The 19042-nt window shown below is 43.7% G+C and overlaps 1 protein-coding gene across 2 annotated transcripts in view; it reads left to right on the top strand.

Annotated features, from left to right (window-relative positions):
* Positions 1–19042, top strand: part of BACH2 (BTB domain and CNC homolog 2) — a 182590-nt gene that overhangs the window by 149161 nt on the left and 14387 nt on the right. For both annotated transcript variants that reach the window (XM_052676992.1, XM_052676146.1), the window contains one exon: positions 13773–15317. In XM_052676992.1, coding sequence (XP_052532952.1) covers positions 13773–15317 — 1545 coding nt within the window. The remainder of the gene's footprint in view (positions 1–13772; positions 15318–19042) is intronic.

The raw sequence follows: 19042 nt of genomic DNA, 5'->3' as shown, positions 1-19042 counted from the left end.
TCTTTCGCCTGCCTTTCACAGAATCACTGCATGGTTGAGGACGGAAGGGACCTGTGGAGGTCATCTGGTGCCACCCCCTTCTCAAGCAGGGCCACCCAAAACAGGTTGCTCAGGACCATGTCTTTTCTACTGCAACTCTAACTTGAATCTAACATAACCATACATTTAGACAGAGACAGCAGGTTTCTGTCCATGCCTTTTCCCCAGTGGCTTTAAGCTGATGGCTTCAACACTGCAAACAAATCCAGAACTGGACTGGCCAGGAGTTACCCCTAGCTCTCTGCATGTTAGCTCTCCAGGCTTTATTTTACCTACCCTATTAGAGATCGTGGAGTCACAGCCTTTGTCTAATTGTTATGCATGAATGGGAAATATTCCTGTACTTATTTGCATTCATTAGCTGTTGGTAGTTCCTCTGTTGAGGTCTCCAGCCTTGTTTTTACACTGCTTTTGGCAGTGTTTCTTCACTCAGTGTGTGAATTTTTATGATCTGTTGCATGTTATTCATGCAATTTCCTGCCCTGTAATGGTATCAGTTTTCCAGACACAGAGGAATACGAACTAAAACCCAGGAGCCTGCATTAGCATAAAATGTCCCAGTTCTGTCAGTTTGATTAATTTGTCTCTTTGTCTCCACTCTATATGATAAGTGCTATTAATGGTTGCAACACTTCATATGTCAAAGTCTTTCTTCCTAATGACTTGAAAATGTGGTTTATTTCCCCCTTTTTTGTATTATTTTTCTCATTTAGCATTCCACTCAAGTATAGATTTATGCCATGCTCTTTCATTATCTTACTGGTTGCAGCACTGGAGTGATTACATATGGTGTAGGGTATGAGCAAAGATGCGATCCCAGGGGCAGCAGCTGCTGATGCAAGCTGAAAATAGATCCAGCGTATGCTCAGCACTTTTCCCAGAGGTCTTTTATTTATTAGTAACAGTCTTGGTACAGGACAACTTGGACCCTCATTTAGCAAGATGACTTTTTGCCTTTCAAGAACAGTGCAATGACTTTGCTCTATTTACTGACTGCTGTGTAATTTTTTTTTCGCTGCCTCCTATCGAAGTAGTGACTTAACCTAACATAAATTGTAATATAATCCTGATTTATAATGAAGTCAAGAAACGACAGGCTCCATTTGAAGTAATGGAACTTGACAGATCTAAGGTTTAAATTAAATAATCCTATTTGTAAGACAGCATTTGTACACGGTACACTGATTTAAAATGAACTTCAGTTCTTCTTCAGCAATTCCCTCACTATTTTCTGTGTTTTCCCTTCCACTGGGGCTTCTTGCAGAGCAGAATTCATTTGTATATTTGTCTTTGTAAACGTGTGTGGAACAGTACATCATTTTCTTTCTCTCAACAAAGAAGCTCTCATGAGTTGTTTCACAGAAGAACTTTTTAATTAAAGAGGAAAAATTAATGTAGGTGACTTATTCGGGTCAAGCCACATCTAACCTGTTTAGGCATCCAGAAGAAGCCAACTGCTGCGAAGGATGAGAGCGAGGACGCTGCAGGGGAAATCAGGAGGAATGCTGCAGCATGGCTCTTCCCCACCTCGGTGCAGAGGTTCATCCTAGCCATAATGTTTATGGTGGGACAGATCACCCCCACCCAAGTCTCCTTCCCCCACAGCTGACAGACAAGGACAGGCGAGGCTGCCGCAAGCTTCTTCCCGCCCCAGCGCTCCATCTCACTTGCTCTGTCATGGCAGTGTAGTGATGGGGATAGCGAGAGCCCTGGGCTATGCAGTGCCTGCCTACATCTCCGTGCAAGGAGTGGGAGTATGGTGACGTGCTGAAGGTGGGGTTAGGGGAACAAAAGGCTTATAGACACGTAGCAGAGACCAGGCAGGGAACATGAGATGCTGGACAGAGTGTGAAAAGGACACATAAATAGGGGCTGTGACACATAAAAAGGCAAGCTGCAGTGCTTTTCTGACTTAGATTAAGGGAAATCCCCTTTCCTTTGCTCTCTCTTGACATTGCATTATTGTCTTCCTCTCCAGTAGCAATTTTGCTGCCATCCCTGTCTTTAACTTATGATATTTTCTCCTTGTCAGCTGGGTCATGGCCCCTCTCCAGGAGCCTGATGCACACTCATCCTGGGGCAAGTTTGTGCTCTCAGGTGGAGAGCCTGATAGTGTGGCTCATGCTAACCACATCTCCCTCCTTTTACCCCAAATCATGAGCTTTCCTTCCAGCCTTGATGGGGAATGTGCTCATTTTGCATCTGTTGTGTGCAGACCTTTCCTCAAAATGGTGAGGTTGGTTCTGCATCCCAGCAGAAGCCTGTCTGGAAGGGCTCAGTGCCAGCCTTCACCATTATCCCTCCCTACTGATGGTCAGATACAGTGTGGTGACCTAATATGAAACAGCTAAGCAAAACAGGGACTTTGCTTGATGATTTTATAGGAAGATGTCTTTGATTGGGATTGGAGACTGATGGTTCCACAGGGTTGGGTGGGGAGGAAGGCTTCTCCTGAACCAGGGAAGCATCCTTGCGAACACAAGATTTCCAAATGAAAGCTACAGCATGACTACCCTACAGTAAGCAGCTTCAGCACCTCAGACCTTTTTTCTCTTAATCATAATAATCTCCACTAATGAACAGATGATGACACCCTAAATCAACTGTAGCAAGAAACACATATGTGAAGGCTGCGTCTGCCTGCTGAGAAGGGTATTGCTAAGAGGACACAGACCAGGGGCTTCCCTTTCTTCTCTGCAGTCATTCTCCTGTTCCCCAAAGCATTAAGACACTCTTTCTCCATGGTTGCAGGGAAATAATAACTTCTGTTAATTAAAAACCTAACCCAAGCTCCCCATTGCTGTCAGTGAAGGCTGGAGTTTGGGAGTATCACTGGGTGCTTATGGAGAAACAAGCACTCAAAGCAAAATCAGGATGGGTCGGAGGATGGTTCCAGCAGGAAATGCCATGGCCTTCACCTGGGCTGTTGTTCCCTGCATAGGCAGAAAAAGCAATGAGGCCTGGCAGTAAAGGTTTGTAGGAAGGTTATAGTGTTTCTGCCCACATAGAAAGGAAGATTTCTTCTCAGCAACTCCACTGCTGGTGGCTTTGACCCGCCTCAGGTCATGTTGCTGCTGGTGTAGTTTTCTGCTCTCTTAGAGTTAATAGGGCTGCGTGCTGCAGAACTGAAGGCAGAGTACAATTCTACAGACGTAGAGCTTCAGCCTGTGCTGACTGCTAATTCAAAGTGTCTTTATAAAAACAAAATAAAACAGAAAGAACCAATTCCAGGCTGATTTAGTATGCAAATAAACTGTTTTTCATTACTCACAGCACTCATAAATGTGCACTGGTGACTGAGATGGCAGAATAACACTTCACTGTTCATTATTTTATCAGACAGTGATAATTGTAGTTAATATTTTCTTAGTAGTGTCTCTAAGAGTTTATTTATACTGTTAATAATCTGAGCAGCTGTAATGATGCTAGCTGCCAGAACTGTAGCCTTTTAGAAGCACTCTAGTGTGATAATAATAAGACGGTAATAGAAATACAAGACGAAAATGATCTTTTCAGAGCAGATGGGACTAATTCACTCCCTTTCACACACCTTAACCTTCTCTTGCCTCTTTCTCACAGTGTCCAGTGTGGGTGTATGCAGGCATATATCACCACACACCCACAAAGAGCTTTAAAGTTCCTGACCTCTCCCTCCCAGAACAGGGAAGCTACAGATCAAGGTGGAAATGTCATCTTTTTTTTTCACATGGAGAACGCTTCTGGGGGTCTTAGGACAGGTGATGTTGCCTGTCCAAATCCCAGAAATTTAAAGGCTCGAGGGAGGAGCAGAAGGAAAATTGGAACAAATACAGCATTTGGCAGTTTTTGTTTTAAAAATGCAATGCCTGGAGGAAGCCGAGATATTTACATGGGGCTTCAGCTTGCCTGTTGATAATTGTGTAATTATGCCAGAATAGTAAAGCGCTTGACGTTCCATTCCTCCCACAGCCCTGAAAAGCCTCTCTGGCTTTGAAGTACTGGGGGAGTTGCTGGGCTCTGCTCCCTGCTCTCCTGGCACAAGGAAGTTTTCTGTGTTGTGCTGAGCTGGCACATGGTCATGGGAAGTGCTGGAAGCTGCATTGTCCGCAGCAGCTCACCACTCTTGCCAGCCCTGGAGAATCATGGCAGAGCATCTGTGAACTGCAGTGCTGTGATCCGGCCCCGTCTCCTGAGCCTGCTGCTGCCTCAGCTCCTTTGTCTCGTGTCTCCATTCCCTTCCCTGTAGTGCAACCTGGTGCTTTTCCAAGCAATACATAGGACAGCCTGTTTCTTCCTCTCCTATATTGGCAAAGTGTAACAGTAGGGTTTGTGGGGAAATTCCTTGCTGTGAAGTATTTCTTATTTTTGTAGAATAATTACGGCACGTTTAGTGTACTGTATTACTGTGTTTGTGATTTATTCACTTAGATACATTCTGCCAGGCTTGGGAGAGAGGAGTATTTGTGTCATTTGCCAGTCTTTCTAGTTTTTTTATATTGTCATATTTGCTTAATGTATTAATTGCAGCTTCAGAAACTCTGAACCACTCCTCCAAACACCCTCTGAATTAGCACATTTCTACGTTTAACCTCATTTTCTTCCTATTTTGATATTTGCTACTTGCAGGCTTCTAGAGTTTCTTTTTTTATTCCAGAAGTTCTCAAACTCCCTTTTGTTTTCCCTTTTCCTCCCCAGTTTGGCTCATGATATGAACCTAAACAGATCTTTCACAGACTTCTCTCTCACAATTTATATTCGGTGAAAACTTTCCCACTCCTTCCTTCGCCTTCCTCACTGCTCAACACTTTCTCTTTTTTTTCTTCTTTTTTAATCTGGGGGTCAGTTTAGTTTTTCTTTCGCAAAAATATGGTGCTGATTTTAATTTTAAATCGCAGCTCCACTTTACTTCTGATTATGCTCTTGGGTTAAAATCTGTTCCATTTCTTCCCCACTGGTTTCAGCATGGGTGGCATGTGCATCCATGGGGAAAAGGCAGCGCTTCTGCTGAGCAGCTCACTTGTGCCTTCTTTCATTACTGCTTTCCGTGTCTTTTAAGGTACAAGCTCCACTGAAAAAATGACTGTACTGCAAACTGCCAGATATCACAGCTGCAGTCTCCCTTTGCTTTGTTTTCCAGTTCATGCCCCAGTGTTTAAACTGCTAATCAGTACCACTGATTCGTACGTGTTCTTTGTTGATTCCGGCATGTCATCGCTGAGTTAGTCCTTTGGAGAAAAGTTGGTTGAAACACTTTTAATGTTCTTTATAACACCTCCATGTGGTGTGTGGACATAGCAGCCTAGAGATTCACCTCCAGGCTCTCTCACCTATTTCTGCCTGCAGGTGCTCCCCTGGCTGTACTTGCTGAGTTTTCTATGTTCTCCTACTACACCCTAGGCAGCCTCTAGCATCAACAGCATGCACCAAGCTATCTAATTACTTGCAAAAAACTTGTCTCCTTCCAGTGTTGTTCATTAAGGTGAAATCAGGCTGTTTTCTCCAGTGGTACTTCTGTTGTCATTCCTCCGCTTCTCTTACTGCATTACAGGCACTATTCTATTCAGTGTGTGACTGCAATATGAGTTACAGAGTTACACTGTGGCTTGGTGTGGGCAAACATCCCTGTACACCATGTGGACAAAGTGACCCCAAACCACTGGTGTGCCAGAGGCCATCTGATACAATGGACGATATTGCTGGATGTTGTGTTGAGGGACATGGTTTAGTGGGAGCTATTGGGAATAGGTGAACGGTTGGACTGGATGATCTTTTAGGTCTTTTCCAACCTTGGTGATTCTATGATTCTATGATTCTATGATCCAGGCAGTGCTTCCCTTCCATGGGCAAGCAACACATCTTCCAGTCCTGTAATGTTTTCTTTTTGCAGCCATATTCACATACACGTTTTGCACTGATGCCTCCTGTTTCCTGAGCAGTACTGTGTCAAGAACAAAACATTTGTGCATATGCTTGGTGATTTCTACCTTATCTCTCAAAAAGCACTGTATTCAACAAAGTGGAATCTGGGAAGACTGAAGCTTGTGGCAAATTCAACAAATTATTTTTCCATGAATACTTCTCTGGGTGGGAAGGATGTTAAATATCCCCAAGGATACCGTCAGGATTTTCAAAAGCAAAATCTTTATTCTCATTTGAAACTAATCTCATTTTTGAAAGGTCAAGATAATTTTAGTTGGATTTCAGTAACTAGATGAAATAAAAGTTGAAGTCTGAAGTTGAAATAAGCGTCACAGTTGAAACAGAAATTGCTCTATTTTGACTTTCACTGCTTTCCGTTTTTTTTTCCATTTTATTTCTAAACCATCTTCTGATTCCATCTCCCTTTTTGGTTCACCTGACAGTTCTTGGTTCCATGCTCAAGAACCAAGGATTTTGAGAACACTTTGAAGCTGGCACCATTATCGCAGGGAATTTGATTTGGAAAAACCTGTGTGTATGGCTGCCTTAGCTTCCACCCTCCGTCTCAAAGTCATGTGTAGGCAAATGCTGACATAACCAATAATGTGAGCATCGATCCCCTTGCTGCTTACGCCATCCTTGCAGCAGGCAATCAATTCTGAAACACTTGCCATTCTGTCAGCACTGACGCACTTCTCGCAGAGTGACTGTCACAGTTTACAGTCATTGGTTTCTGCCCTCGGGGTGAGTCTGCAATGGGTGACCTCTACTTCCTCCCCAACTCGTGTTGCACTGCCTCACCTACCACCAGGGATCACTGCAATACTCTGCAGGCACCAAGTAGCCATGAGAGTGGAAGGGTGGCTACTGCGTCTTCCAGGTGACAGAAGCAAGGTCAGGCAGTATGGATTATGCCAGCATGGCACTGAAGGGTGTGTTAGAGCCAGAGTCCTAAGTCCCTGATACTTGGACTTGTGCTGTAGATTATGCTTCTAGAGTACAAAAGGGAACGTGAACACTGTTGGTGTGAAATAAACGTGGAGAACTCCATTCTGATAGAGGTTTGCACTGTGACTACTTGGTCCAGTGATCCCAGGTCCTTGAGCGAGCGCAGTCTTATGGGAGCTGACACCAGACATGACATCCCAAGGCTGTCCAGGAGACTCCTCATTCACAGGAGACCATTAATCCTGATAGCCATCTCCACTCAGCCTCCCTGTCACACCTTTATTTTCCCTGCGGTTTCAGGAGGTGAGGATGAGACACAGAGATAAATACCTCCCAAACTTCAAGTTGCCCTTCTGCCCAAATCTACACACACTACTTGATTCAGTAAAGTGGAAAACATGGGCCAGCAGGATATATGCTTCATTTTAAAAGTGGTTTTTAAGTGGAAACAACAGCCTCTCTTCATCAGCCTTCTCCACTAGCAACTTTTAAGTTCCTCTCCTGTTTAAGAGCCCAGATGCTACAAATGCCTGCATCTGGTGCTTCTCACCCAAGCTGACTTTCAAATAGCGTTGACTCATTTTAGGAGCTTCGCAGCTTTGTGAGCATATAGGGAAAATGCCTCTGGGAGCTGCTGGTGAGAGCACATTTAAACACTGGTAAGCTGAAGAGGGGAAAAATGCATTGGCATTTCCTACGCCGTGCCACTGGCCTGGGAAAGTGCTCTGCTCTCTGTGATCCTTGTCTGACTTTTTCCTGCTTCTCGTGCATTCCCGCTCTATGTAAAGGGATCACCATTTCCAAACAATTTCTGTGTACAGGATTACTGTGGGCATATAAAGAGACAAATCTGGTTGGATATTAGGAAAATATTCTTCTCAGAATGGGTGGTGAGGCAGTAGCAGAGGCTGCCCAGGGGGGTGGTGGAGTCACCGTACCTGGAGGTGTGCAAGAACCGTGTGGATGTGACACTGAGGGACGTGGTTAGTGGACACAGTGATGATGGGTTGATGGTTGGATTAGGTGATCTTAGAGGTCTTTTTCAACCTTAATAATTCTGTAATTCTGTGAAATTAGGACACGTAGCACTGTGTATTTCACACACATGACTCACCTGTTTGAACCTAGTAATGTGTTTACATCCTTCAGATAGTTTTCCAAAACCGAATAACCTTAAGCTAGGAAAAACAGGCTCTGCCAGGCTTCACCATCCCTGGTAAAAATAACAAAGTAAATAACCAGGAAGTCTCTTAACTCTTAATGGAATAACAGCTCGGTGACTGATTTTGGTTATCAGATTACACTCTGAAAATAACTTATGCACTATACTTGCAATTGGCTGCAAAAGAAAAAAGAATATAGCATGTGCTAATTTTAGCAAATAAGATTAGAGTTAATGTTTAATCCCCGAGACCTTCTTCAGGCTGTGGAACAAAAAATAGCAGCAGTTAACTGTCACTAATCTTATCTCCTATTTCTAGCATGTGTTTGATTATATAAGTTGGAGTGTTAGGAACATGCTGGCCGAGTGAGGCAGTTCGTAGTTTGTTTTCTGCATCCTTGGGCTTATCAGTCAAACTCGAGGGCTGGGATGGATTTAAGCAGTCTACACAGATGCCTTTGGACTGCACAAGCAAGGATAAACTGTTAACAAAATGGGTACCACAATAGGGCCACTGCACAGCAGTGTGTAACTAGTGGATTTATTTCTGCTTCCACAATAAATGGTCACATTTCTCACATGTTTCTACCCAATTGTTTCAAATTAATATTCAATTTGGGATTTGATATTCAACATGTGAGGTTTGATTCAATTTTTGTTTCTTCCTTCCCTACAAAATGGCTTAGTAATTAAATCGATGTCTGGAGATTCAAGATGTGAGTTTTCTAACTGTTCTTAGGTGCCTGATGATGAATTTAACCTGAAAATCACAGTACTAAAAATATAATCCATAATTCTACAAGTAGCTTGCATGCTTCACAGAACACCCATCAGTATTCCTATTGATTTCAACAAGACGACTCAAATGCACAAAGATAATCATCTGCACGTGAGCTGCTCAGTCGGGACTTCTGCGTTCTCAGCGCATCCGAAGGTCTGACCATCTAATTCACCATGATGTGGTGGGATTTAGCAGCTAACATGCTGCAGAACTTCCTGTAACCCAAGGGGTAGGGAGAAAGAGTTCTTTGAGGTTGCCCCACATACTCTTTGTTTTAAAATAAACTATTTTACATACGTTTGCTGTTGAATTTTGATGCTGTTTTCTAGAAGGTTGGCGATGTGCCCTCACTAACACAGAAACCAGGGCCAGAAAAGGCATACCAAATTGTCAAAGCCCACCTCACCAGAAAAAGGCTGTGCTTTGTTAGCTTTTATTTGCTTTTACTCAGACGTACAGTGTCCATCCTCTTTCCTGGAAAGTGTTCCAAGATCTCATTGAATTCACCATTAGGTTCAGAGTCGGGAAAACTTCCTGACATTTTCACTTTTTTGGTTTCTTCTCCTTACAATCAGCAAAACCACCCCACAGTAAATCAGACAGCTCTCTGTTCTTGGTGGTAGTGTGCATCAGATTACTGTAAACCTTATCTTGCTCCATTTTTGATACCGTCTTGCCAAGTTTTAAATTCCTACATGTTTACAGTGATCTTTCCTTTCCCTTAATCACTTCTCCCCTCTTTAAATTGAACTCACATTTGCTGGCATTTTGCTGGGGCTGACCTGATCCAGATGCAGCATTTCATACAGTTACCCTTCAGAGGCAGGGTTACCAGACATCCACGTTTCTCTTAGAAACAACCCTTTTTTTCCTCCCTTCCCCATCAGAAATGTTGTCTGTGCAGAATTGGAGGATTTTGTCTGTTTGTCTGGGATTTTGAGACATCTGGCAGTCTGGGCAGTTGGTTAATGAGTATGCACTAATGAACTCGGCAGCACACAGCGCGTCCAGCCCATCCATAGAAATGTCAGGCTGATATACGCTCTGTATTTGCATCTGCAATGCTGTTTTCCTTACTAGCTTTTCTTACTGCTGACTCTCAGCTAAGCTTCTTACTCTGTGATGGCGATCAATGTTGTTTTCCTTGAATTAGCCAGGTTTTTTAAAATGTTTTAACACCAACTACAAAAGATGTGGAGACAAAGAGTCTAACAGCTTTGCAGCTTTTTCTCCAGAAGGAAAAAACATTACTTGGAGTGCATAAAGGAAATATCATGAGAGACAAAGGAGGAAAATAAGGGAAAGAAAATTTCCTCACGAGGAGGTTTTAAGTAGAGTCTGGCAATAATCTCCCAAAGGAAGTAGTGGAAGTCTGATTGCTTAAATCGATTAAAACTAAACAGAGCATCATACTCTACAGGGCCCTGTGAGGAGAACGCAGAGCTGGGCTGAACTAAAACAGGTTTTGTACTCTTCTTTTCTACAAGGCTGCTGTTGAGATTCTGCAGGTAGATTCAATATGGCTAATGCTGATTAACCACCCTCTTAATGGTGACTATCACTGCATTATTTCCAGCCAATTTTTCAGTATCCTGAACTCGTGAGGGTGTGGACATACAAAACACAACTTCCCTCCTTCACATTTTCTTCCAATACTTCAGGTGCACAAGAAAGGTCCAATTCTGAGCTGATTTGAAAGATAAGGGAAGCAAACCCCTAAGAAGCTCAGATCTTTGCTTTGCTCTCCTTGGTTTGTGCTTCTTCTTCTTTGTTCTTCTGGTCTGTGTGTACACATTGCCTTTTCTCTGCCTGTTTCCTGCAGCCCATCAAATCCATATTAATTTTGCAGTAGAAGTGGGTAGAGTTAGGAATAATGGAAATGTGCAGAGGGCTGGGAAGCAGAAACTCAGTGTATAAGCTTGGATGAGGTGCTCTGTGGAGGCTTCTACAAATTAATCTCTCTACTTAGACATTAATTTACATGAAAAATAAGGTTCAAAAGCAAATAAACCCTGGATATTTGGCATCTTATTTATGATAGAGGAAAAAATAAACAGATTATTGCTCATATTTGTTTTACCCATCTAGAAAAGCTTGCTTTTGTATGTAAATAGAGATGTATATCAAAGAAATGGCCTATTTCCTTTCTGAAACATAGATCAACTTGGTTTCATTCATTGTTTTCACTGGGATGCATCAGTCAGGTCAAATCACATTAAAAGCCCGCTCTCACCTCCTCCGTCAGAGATGTGTGATTGTGATCTATGCAGCTTTGAAGCCTCTCCTGCAAATGTGTGGAGGCTATTGCTGCATGCCCACACTTCTGTTGTTGCTCTCCCAGCAAAGGAACTGAATGTGGGCAGTTGCAAGGCTGATGATGGGAACCCGCCATGGCCTCCATGGAGGCCAGATCAATACTTAGCTCCAGTCTATAGAGACTGTGCTGCCTTTAACACTTGCCAGTGACCTTTAGAAGCATTTACTGTCAAAGTTATTGCTTGGGTATTTTCAAGTGTTGGCACTTGAGAAATTCCTCCCAAAGGGCAATGAGAAGCACTGGTGCTTGGAAGGAAGCTTTCCTCCTCTGGATCTGATCGCTGGAGGGAGGAGAATTGTGTCGCTGAGTAAGAAGATATCAGCAGCTGGAATGAAGGCACATGCTGGACCAGCATCCTCATCCTCCTACACCTGAGGGATTTGCAAACGTTGCAGGGAGGCTGATGAATGTGTTCTTGTGCTCCGTCACTAACACATCCAGCACAGAACAGCTGTAAATCTGTCCTACTGCTGTTCCATGCTGCCTTATTGGGAGCGAAAGCCTGAGTCAGCACAGAGATGGCCTTGCTCTGGAGTGCTGTGAGTCACCCTCAGGCTCTGCAGCCTGGGGAGGCAGGTGAAACCCTGGCCCAGCACGGAAAATGCTTTTAATTTGCTTTGCAGTCATTCCACCTAGTGGCCAAGGGACACCACTGCCAGGAGAACAGGCTTTGTGCTCCACAGTCCCTGCTATGCAAAAGTCACCCAAAAACCCCAGCTGGTATTTATGGCTGCTCCTAGGGACCCACACTGCTGCCAAGCTTATGAAATGCATACTAACACTGAAGATCTTATCAAAGAAATACTGTGAGTAGCTCATTAAGTTTCTGAGCAATTTTGTTAATCATACTGCATAGATAAAATGCAGATAGGCCTTTAGTGAGCTGATAATCTAACAAATAGGCAGAAAGTGTAACACTGATAAGGCAGAGATCAGTTTAATAGCCAGCTGTTAATCTAGGCGGTTCTGAACCGGAGGCATACTGTAAAACAGAAATGTGCAAGTGTGTAAGTGTGTGCATGAAAATGTGCTGCTTCTTAAAATAGCAGATAGAGCAGTAATATTTTGTAAGGAAGAGCTATTGGGAGTGATTTTAGAGGTATTTTAAAATATTTTTCCCTCCATCAGTCTGCACCATTTGTGGTGTCTTCATAATCCAGCATCACAAGTACAGATGTGTGAATAACAAAGGCTTGTTTCTGAAAGTCAGGATTTTCAGTAAAGATCTGTGAGTTCTACCACTGGTTCTAAGGCAGTGTAAGGAATTTATAGGCTTTTCATTGGGATGAACCTAATTATTCACTCAGATTTGTACTGTTCATGAAATAAGACCATTAGAAATGCATGCCCTGATGCCTCTCTAAGCTCTGGAGCATTAGACTCAAACCCATCCCCTGCTACTCCTCCATGCTAGAGGAAATACAACATTTTGGGTGGCAGAACCATTCTGTAACATGCCAATTGTGATTTTCAAGCAAGAGAGGCAATGTGATATTCCAGAATGCATCTGTTTTGCATGAAATAGCATTTAGGAGCAGGGAGTGGAAGCTCAGTGTCTCCCTTCACAGAGCAGCTCCAGCAGTGACTGTGCAGCATCATTCTCACTCTCTGCACTGCTCAGCAATGTTAATTCCATTGGAAGAAAATTGAGTTGTCTTTCAAATCTCAACTTAGTGAATCTCCTTCTTGTGGAGACACTGTAATATGTGATTGTGAGCCCTGGTGTGTAAGTACCCTCTCACTGAGTTTTTCAACTGCCTTTGTCTCCTGCCCATTGCAGAAAAAAATATAACAGAAGTCCGTGCCAATACATTGAGGGTAAAAAATGAACAATGTGTATATATACGTGGCTTAGCAAGTTGTTTGCTAGTTAGATGTTTGATGTGAAGACATCACTGTAAACAGAGCTAGAGGGAGAAAGCACATACCTTTTATATGTGACTATGTAAATATAGTATAGCTGGTGTAATGAGAAAAAAAGGACAAGTAATGATGCATAACTCAGAGCCATAAACTCCTGGAAACAGTTGTTATTCTTTCTATAAAGAAAATGATGGAAAGTTATGTACGAAGGTGAGATCTAGAGCGATTTGCATTATTTGAATTATGAGTATGGATTGCTTTCCTGTCAGCTGTACCTTAGGCTCACTAAAATCAGGAACAGTATGAGAAGAATTTGTCTATAATATTAAATGCTTCCTTTCCAAAACGTCTCTGGGATTTAAATTGTATTTTATGTTTGAAATCACTGTTCATCAGAGCTTCCATCAGGGCAGAAGAATCAAGTTTGAATAGTTACTTTGATGGTGATATGCTACATCACAGTGAAAACAAGATCCATCCAAGAATTAGCAGCTTGCACACTAGTCTGTTTTTTCCATCTTTTATTACAGCACAAGCTTGGTTCACAGGTCTTTGAGTTATTTAAGCAACATGATGTAGAGAAGCAAGTTGTGTTCGTTTCTGGATGTAGTATCACAACTGACTTGACAGAAGAACAATTGGTACCATGCAGTATTTATTTCTGAATGTTAGATCTGTTAGGTTATCTAACTACATAATGGAGGACTTGGGATGATAGCAAAGAGCTGATGGTAATGCTGGCAATTTCCCTCTTTTTTCTGCAGGTCACTGTCAGAGGATTTGGTCCATTGCTACAGTTTGCCTACACTGCTAAGCTGTTACTCAGCAGAGAAAACATCCAGGAGGTCATCCATTGTGCTGAGTTCCTGCGCATGCACAACCTGGAGGACTCCTGCTTCAGCTTCCTTCAGACACAGCTGCTGAACAACGAGGATGGCCTGTTCCTGTGCAAAAAAGATACCACTTGTCAGCGCATGCATGATGAGGAAAATTCAGATGGAGATGAGGAGGAGACGATGGAATCGGAGACGTCAAAAATATCTTGCCCAAGAGAGAGAATGCACCAGGAGCCCTTCAATTTTGAAACCACCGTTGCTGGCGCAGACAAAGGAGAAGGGATTCTGCCCAACTCTGACATGCTGAGAGACAGCAAGGACAATTTGGACAAAGATGCAGTGACGCGGTACCCCAGATACAAGAAATACCAGCTTGCTTGTACCAAGAATGTCTACAACACATCACACATCAGTACCTCAGGTTTTGCAAGCACATTCAGTGAAGAGAGTTCTGGAAACAGCCTCAAATCAGGACTTGCTATGGGGCAGATAAAAAGTGAGCCTCAGAATGAAGAGAATGATGAAGAAAGCATCACGCTTTGCCTGTCTGGAGATGAACCTGACATCAGGGATAAAGAAGGGGATGTTGAAATGGACAGGAAACAGCCAAGCCCCACTTGCGTCGACAGGCCAAAAAGTGGGTCTTCTCCTTCTTGCTTGCGGTCTTTCTTCAACAGAACAAAAAGTATAGATTTGGTTGGCTTCCCCAGCACTTCCCAACAGCACTTTGGCAGGAGTCCAGCGTGCCCTTTTGAAAAAGGGACAACTCAGGGTGACCACAAAACTGATTACGTCCCTTTCACAGGGAACTACGGACAGTCCCATGCCATGCAAAAGGATGCTTCCAACTTCACGGTGGGATCGCCGCTCAGGGGGCCCGGCTTTGAAACTCTTTGTAAGCAAGAGGGGGAACTGGACAGGAGGAGTGTTATATTCTCTTCAAACGCTTGTGACCAAGTAAACACTTCGGTGCATTCATATTCTGGTGTGAGCAGCTTGGACAAAGACCTCACTGAGACTGTGCCAAAGGGTCTGTGGGCTGGTGGTAGCCAGTCTCTCCCCAGCTCTCAGACCTATTCCCACAGCGGACTGACAGCTGATCACTTGTCAGGAAGGATGCGGCCGAACACCAGCTGTCCAGTGCCAATTAAAGTTTGCCCTCGCTCGCCTCCTTTAGAGACCAGAACGAGGACCTCCAGCTCGTGCTCTTCCTACTCATATGCAGAGGACGGCAGTGGTGGCTCCCCCTGCAGCCTACGTCTGTGTGAGCTCTCCTCTTCCCCTTGCTCCCAAGGCCCCCGATTCCTGGCGCCCGAGCACCAGGAGCCCGGTGTGGTGGGAGATGGATTGTACAACCCAGTTCGAGCCCAGATTAAATGTGAGCCATCCTATGGAACAAACTCCAGCGATGAGTCTGGGTCATTCTCAGAAGCAGACAGTGAATCATGTCCTGTGCAAGACAGAGGGCATGAGGTAGGGATTTAAGATAAGTACATATATATGACAATCATTGTGACCCAATTAATCGCTCCCTTACTCTCTCCAACGAATTGCCATTTTCCCAGCACATCCTTTGTTTATAGAGGCAAAGAGTAACTTCTATTTATTCCCTGTCAGCTGAGCACTCGTGGTTAATTTTGCGTAAATAGGCCTGTTTGACCTCCAAGATGCCCATGGCTTATCAGAATTTTGGTACTGAGCAAACCCGAACTGCTGAATGATGACAGTGTGTCTGTGTGCTGAGGAGTGCTGGCAGTGTTCTGTTCCCCTCCCTCCCTTGCCCACATATATGACACCAAGCACCATTCTTCATCCCAGGCTTGCCAAGGTGGTTCCAGCTCTGCTTGTTGTCTTGCTGTTGTGTATCAGCAAGCTCAAGCTTTGCCTTTGCTGACACGTAGCAGCCCGCAGTGACCCCACTTTGGTTGTGAGCCCATTGAGTTCATTTGTAAACTGCATGCAGTAGAGAGTATCTGAGTGAAATTGCGTATCTGGCTTCTCTAGTTAACACTAAAATGTTCCAATGAGAGCTTGTGCTTCAGTGTGGGGAGCAGCAAGTGCTTGTTTGGGGGTTTGTGCACAGTCCAAACCCCCAGGTGAACAGCCAGGTGAACCAGGTGTGCTTGGCTGGGCTAGGAGTGAAAAGAGTGAACTTTAATTTATCCTTCAATCTTAATTCTCATTGCATCCCAGGCTCTGGAAGATACCTTTCAGATAGATGTGTATGATGCCTTTACTGAGGTATTATCCTTAGGTCTAAGGAAGGGCTGAGCAGCCAGGTGAACTCTGATGCCCTCATCCCTACCACGCTGTACTGGTAGTTTGAGGCCAGCTCTTGTTTGTTGCTATTTGCAGAACTGTGGACATGCAGAGGGGAGAGGAATCTCCTTGGAAGGCTGTCTGGATCTTCTGTGTAGAACCTCACTCAGGAGGCCCTACGGCAGGCATGCAGGACTGCTCTGCTCAGAAATACCAAGGTTATTTGCAGTCTGACACTCTCTGAAGTGCTGCGCTTATGAGTGGTGAAAAAGAGCAGGGAGTGGGATTAAGGAGGGCATCAGATTTCCACCCATGTGTGCTGCTGCTTGCTCAGCAGGGGCTAATGCACAGCAGGATACAGTGAAGAGAGCAGGAAGTGAGCCTTTTGGGGTTTGATGACTAATTAGCTGTCATAATTGGCTAATTGTGTGGAGATGCTGCTGTAGAAGTGAGCCCGGAAGAGTCAAATGAGAAGAATATAGGGACTATTGGTTGTTCCCAGTAATAGTGTGCATATGTGTGCAGGCGAGCATGGCTGAAAGGAGGAGCAATCCCAAGAGCAGGGAAGGAGCAGGCTGCAGGGTCTCCATGTGCCGTTCAGGCAGATGTGCTGGGTTGTGGGCAGGGCTAGCAGGGCTTCACTCCTGGGTTTGCTACTCATTTTCTAATGGGGAGGTTTTCTACACTGTGCTGAGCAAGTTTTCTCCCTCGGTGTGCTGATAATGCCTTTTTTTTTTTTTCTTTTTTTTCTCTTCAGGACATTGTGATTTAAATTATTTAAATAACAGTGATGAAATTAATGCTCTCTGAGGTAGTACTGCATTACCCAGAGTAAGCCACTAGTAAACAGATCACACTAATGCTCCCATTAAAATATTAGGAAACACACTGTGCTCAGAAATAGGCTGCGTTTTAATCCTTCTCCACTTACAGACTTGTTGGTTTGACCTTGCTGTCCTAACGACCTCCCAGAGTGCTTCCCTTGCCATTTGCTGTCACAACACACAGAGTGTTTGTTGGGATTCACTTTGCCTGATAGGTGGAGGCAATGCACAGGCTGGCTGCTGCAGGTGGGCTTTCATTCTGCTCGACGGGAGCAGAGCTGATGGACTCTGAGCCCAGGTTATCTCACCACACTGCTGAGTTCCCCTGGAATTTGGACCCTGTTTCTCTTGATTTGGGTCCCAGAGTGCTGCCCGTGCCAGAATTAGTGTCACAAAACATCACCTGCCAGTGTATATTGATCAGGTGAGAAGTAGGTGAAAGGTTTCTACTCACTGCTTTTTTAGGGCACTCTTTACTTGCAGACCAGTGCCCTTGAGGAGCACATGCCACAGGTGCTCAGTGCCAAAAGTATGATTTGGAGAGGGATGCTTGATGTGAGTTAGAATCATAGAATCACAGAATTGCTCAGGTTGGAAAAGATCTTAAAGATCATCAAGTCTAACCGCAACCCAACCAAACTTACCCTCAAGTGTGGGTGAATGTGTCCTAACGCTGTGTCTGGTCCCACTTGGGGATACAGATCACTGTGGCAAGTATTGAAAGAGCACCACTGGTAAGTGCTCTCCAAATAGATCATCTTTGCCTTTTATTTTTCTTCCTGTTGAAGGAGGCACCCTGGGGGTTCTGAGAGCTCTATTAACACTTTGTAACTGAAGAAGCATTTGTAATTTGGAGTCTCCTAATCTCAGTATTACAGAAGCACAGGAACAGAATTGGTATCTGAGCTGTTGGGACTTTACAGAAATGAGTAAGAGTTTGCCTTTTCACCCAGCTCCTTCAGCCTCCAGCAGTTGTTAAAAATCAACTATTGGAATACAGTACTAAAGAGAAGACTCTGCTTTGCAGACAGGTTCTGACAACCCTGCTCAAAATAGCACCAACAAAACAATAGGGCCTGGAATAATGAATTGCTGAGAAGGAAGTAGTCTGTCATTCTGTTAACCTAGTTAGGAACAGAAACTTAGCCACTAACCTACTTTCCTTGATAGTCATTTTCCTCAAAAAGTATGTCTGTGGTTTTCTTTTTTTTTTTTTCTGTTGGAAAACTTGTAAAAAATAGCATACTACTAAACCAGTTAAAAAGAAATCTCAGCTCAGTCTAATTTGATGAGCGAGTTTCCTTAAGAAAAGGGTAAACATGGCTAGGTCTAGGTAAGAGATTGAGTTTTCCAAGTATCACTACTGGGAGAATTGCATTCAATGAGTCTTTCATTTATATTTCAAAAGAATTTCCCGCTTGGGTTAGTGACTCACTTTTCAAAGGAAATTTTCATAAAGGCAGAGCTAATGCAATTGGACCACAGAGGATACTGTAAGCAAATGACCTTCGGTGAGAGTCCAGGACCAACCTTGCTAAATAGCAGAGAGCAGCCCTTTCCCTGCTTGCCTGCTGTAGGTTAGCTCTGTTGTTATCCAGAGTCCCAGAAATGGGAAAAAAAAATAAACCAAAGTTGTTCTGCCTGAAATCTGCTGTGCTGGGCTGTCTCTGCTGAATCTGCTGGGTGTTTTCCTGAGCAGCATCAGCAGAATATTGGGAGTTGTGCTTGATGACATCTGAATAAATGAGCCTCATCAAATATTGCTCTTGCAAGATGAACTCCACGGCAGTTTTGTTTCCTTTCATCTTCGTAGGAATGGTGCCCATTCAGGATGCAGAGAATTATTGCCTTACAACACTGAGAGTTTTCCATTACAAACTTGAAATTTCAGGAAGGTCCTTTTGAATACCTTCAATCCCCTGTATTATTTCATGATAGCCTAAAATCAATTCTGCCATGCCCTGAGCTGAAACCCTTGCTGGAGCTCCTGAAGTTCTCTTTTTTTTTTTTTTTTTTTTTTTTTTTCCTGCAAGAACAGATTTTTCAGAGGAATGCTGCATTTCATTTCTTCACCTGATCTGTCCTTCTAAAGTGTTCCCATCTTCATCAGGGTCT

Source organism: Tympanuchus pallidicinctus, unplaced genomic scaffold, assembly GCF_026119805.1.
Source record: "Tympanuchus pallidicinctus isolate F22 unplaced genomic scaffold, pur_lepc_1.0 scaffold1, whole genome shotgun sequence".
Lineage (NCBI taxonomy): Eukaryota > Metazoa > Chordata > Aves > Galliformes > Phasianidae > Tympanuchus > Tympanuchus pallidicinctus.
Note: the sequence above shows the minus strand (reverse complement) of the source record. Positions and strands in the feature narration are given on the sequence as shown.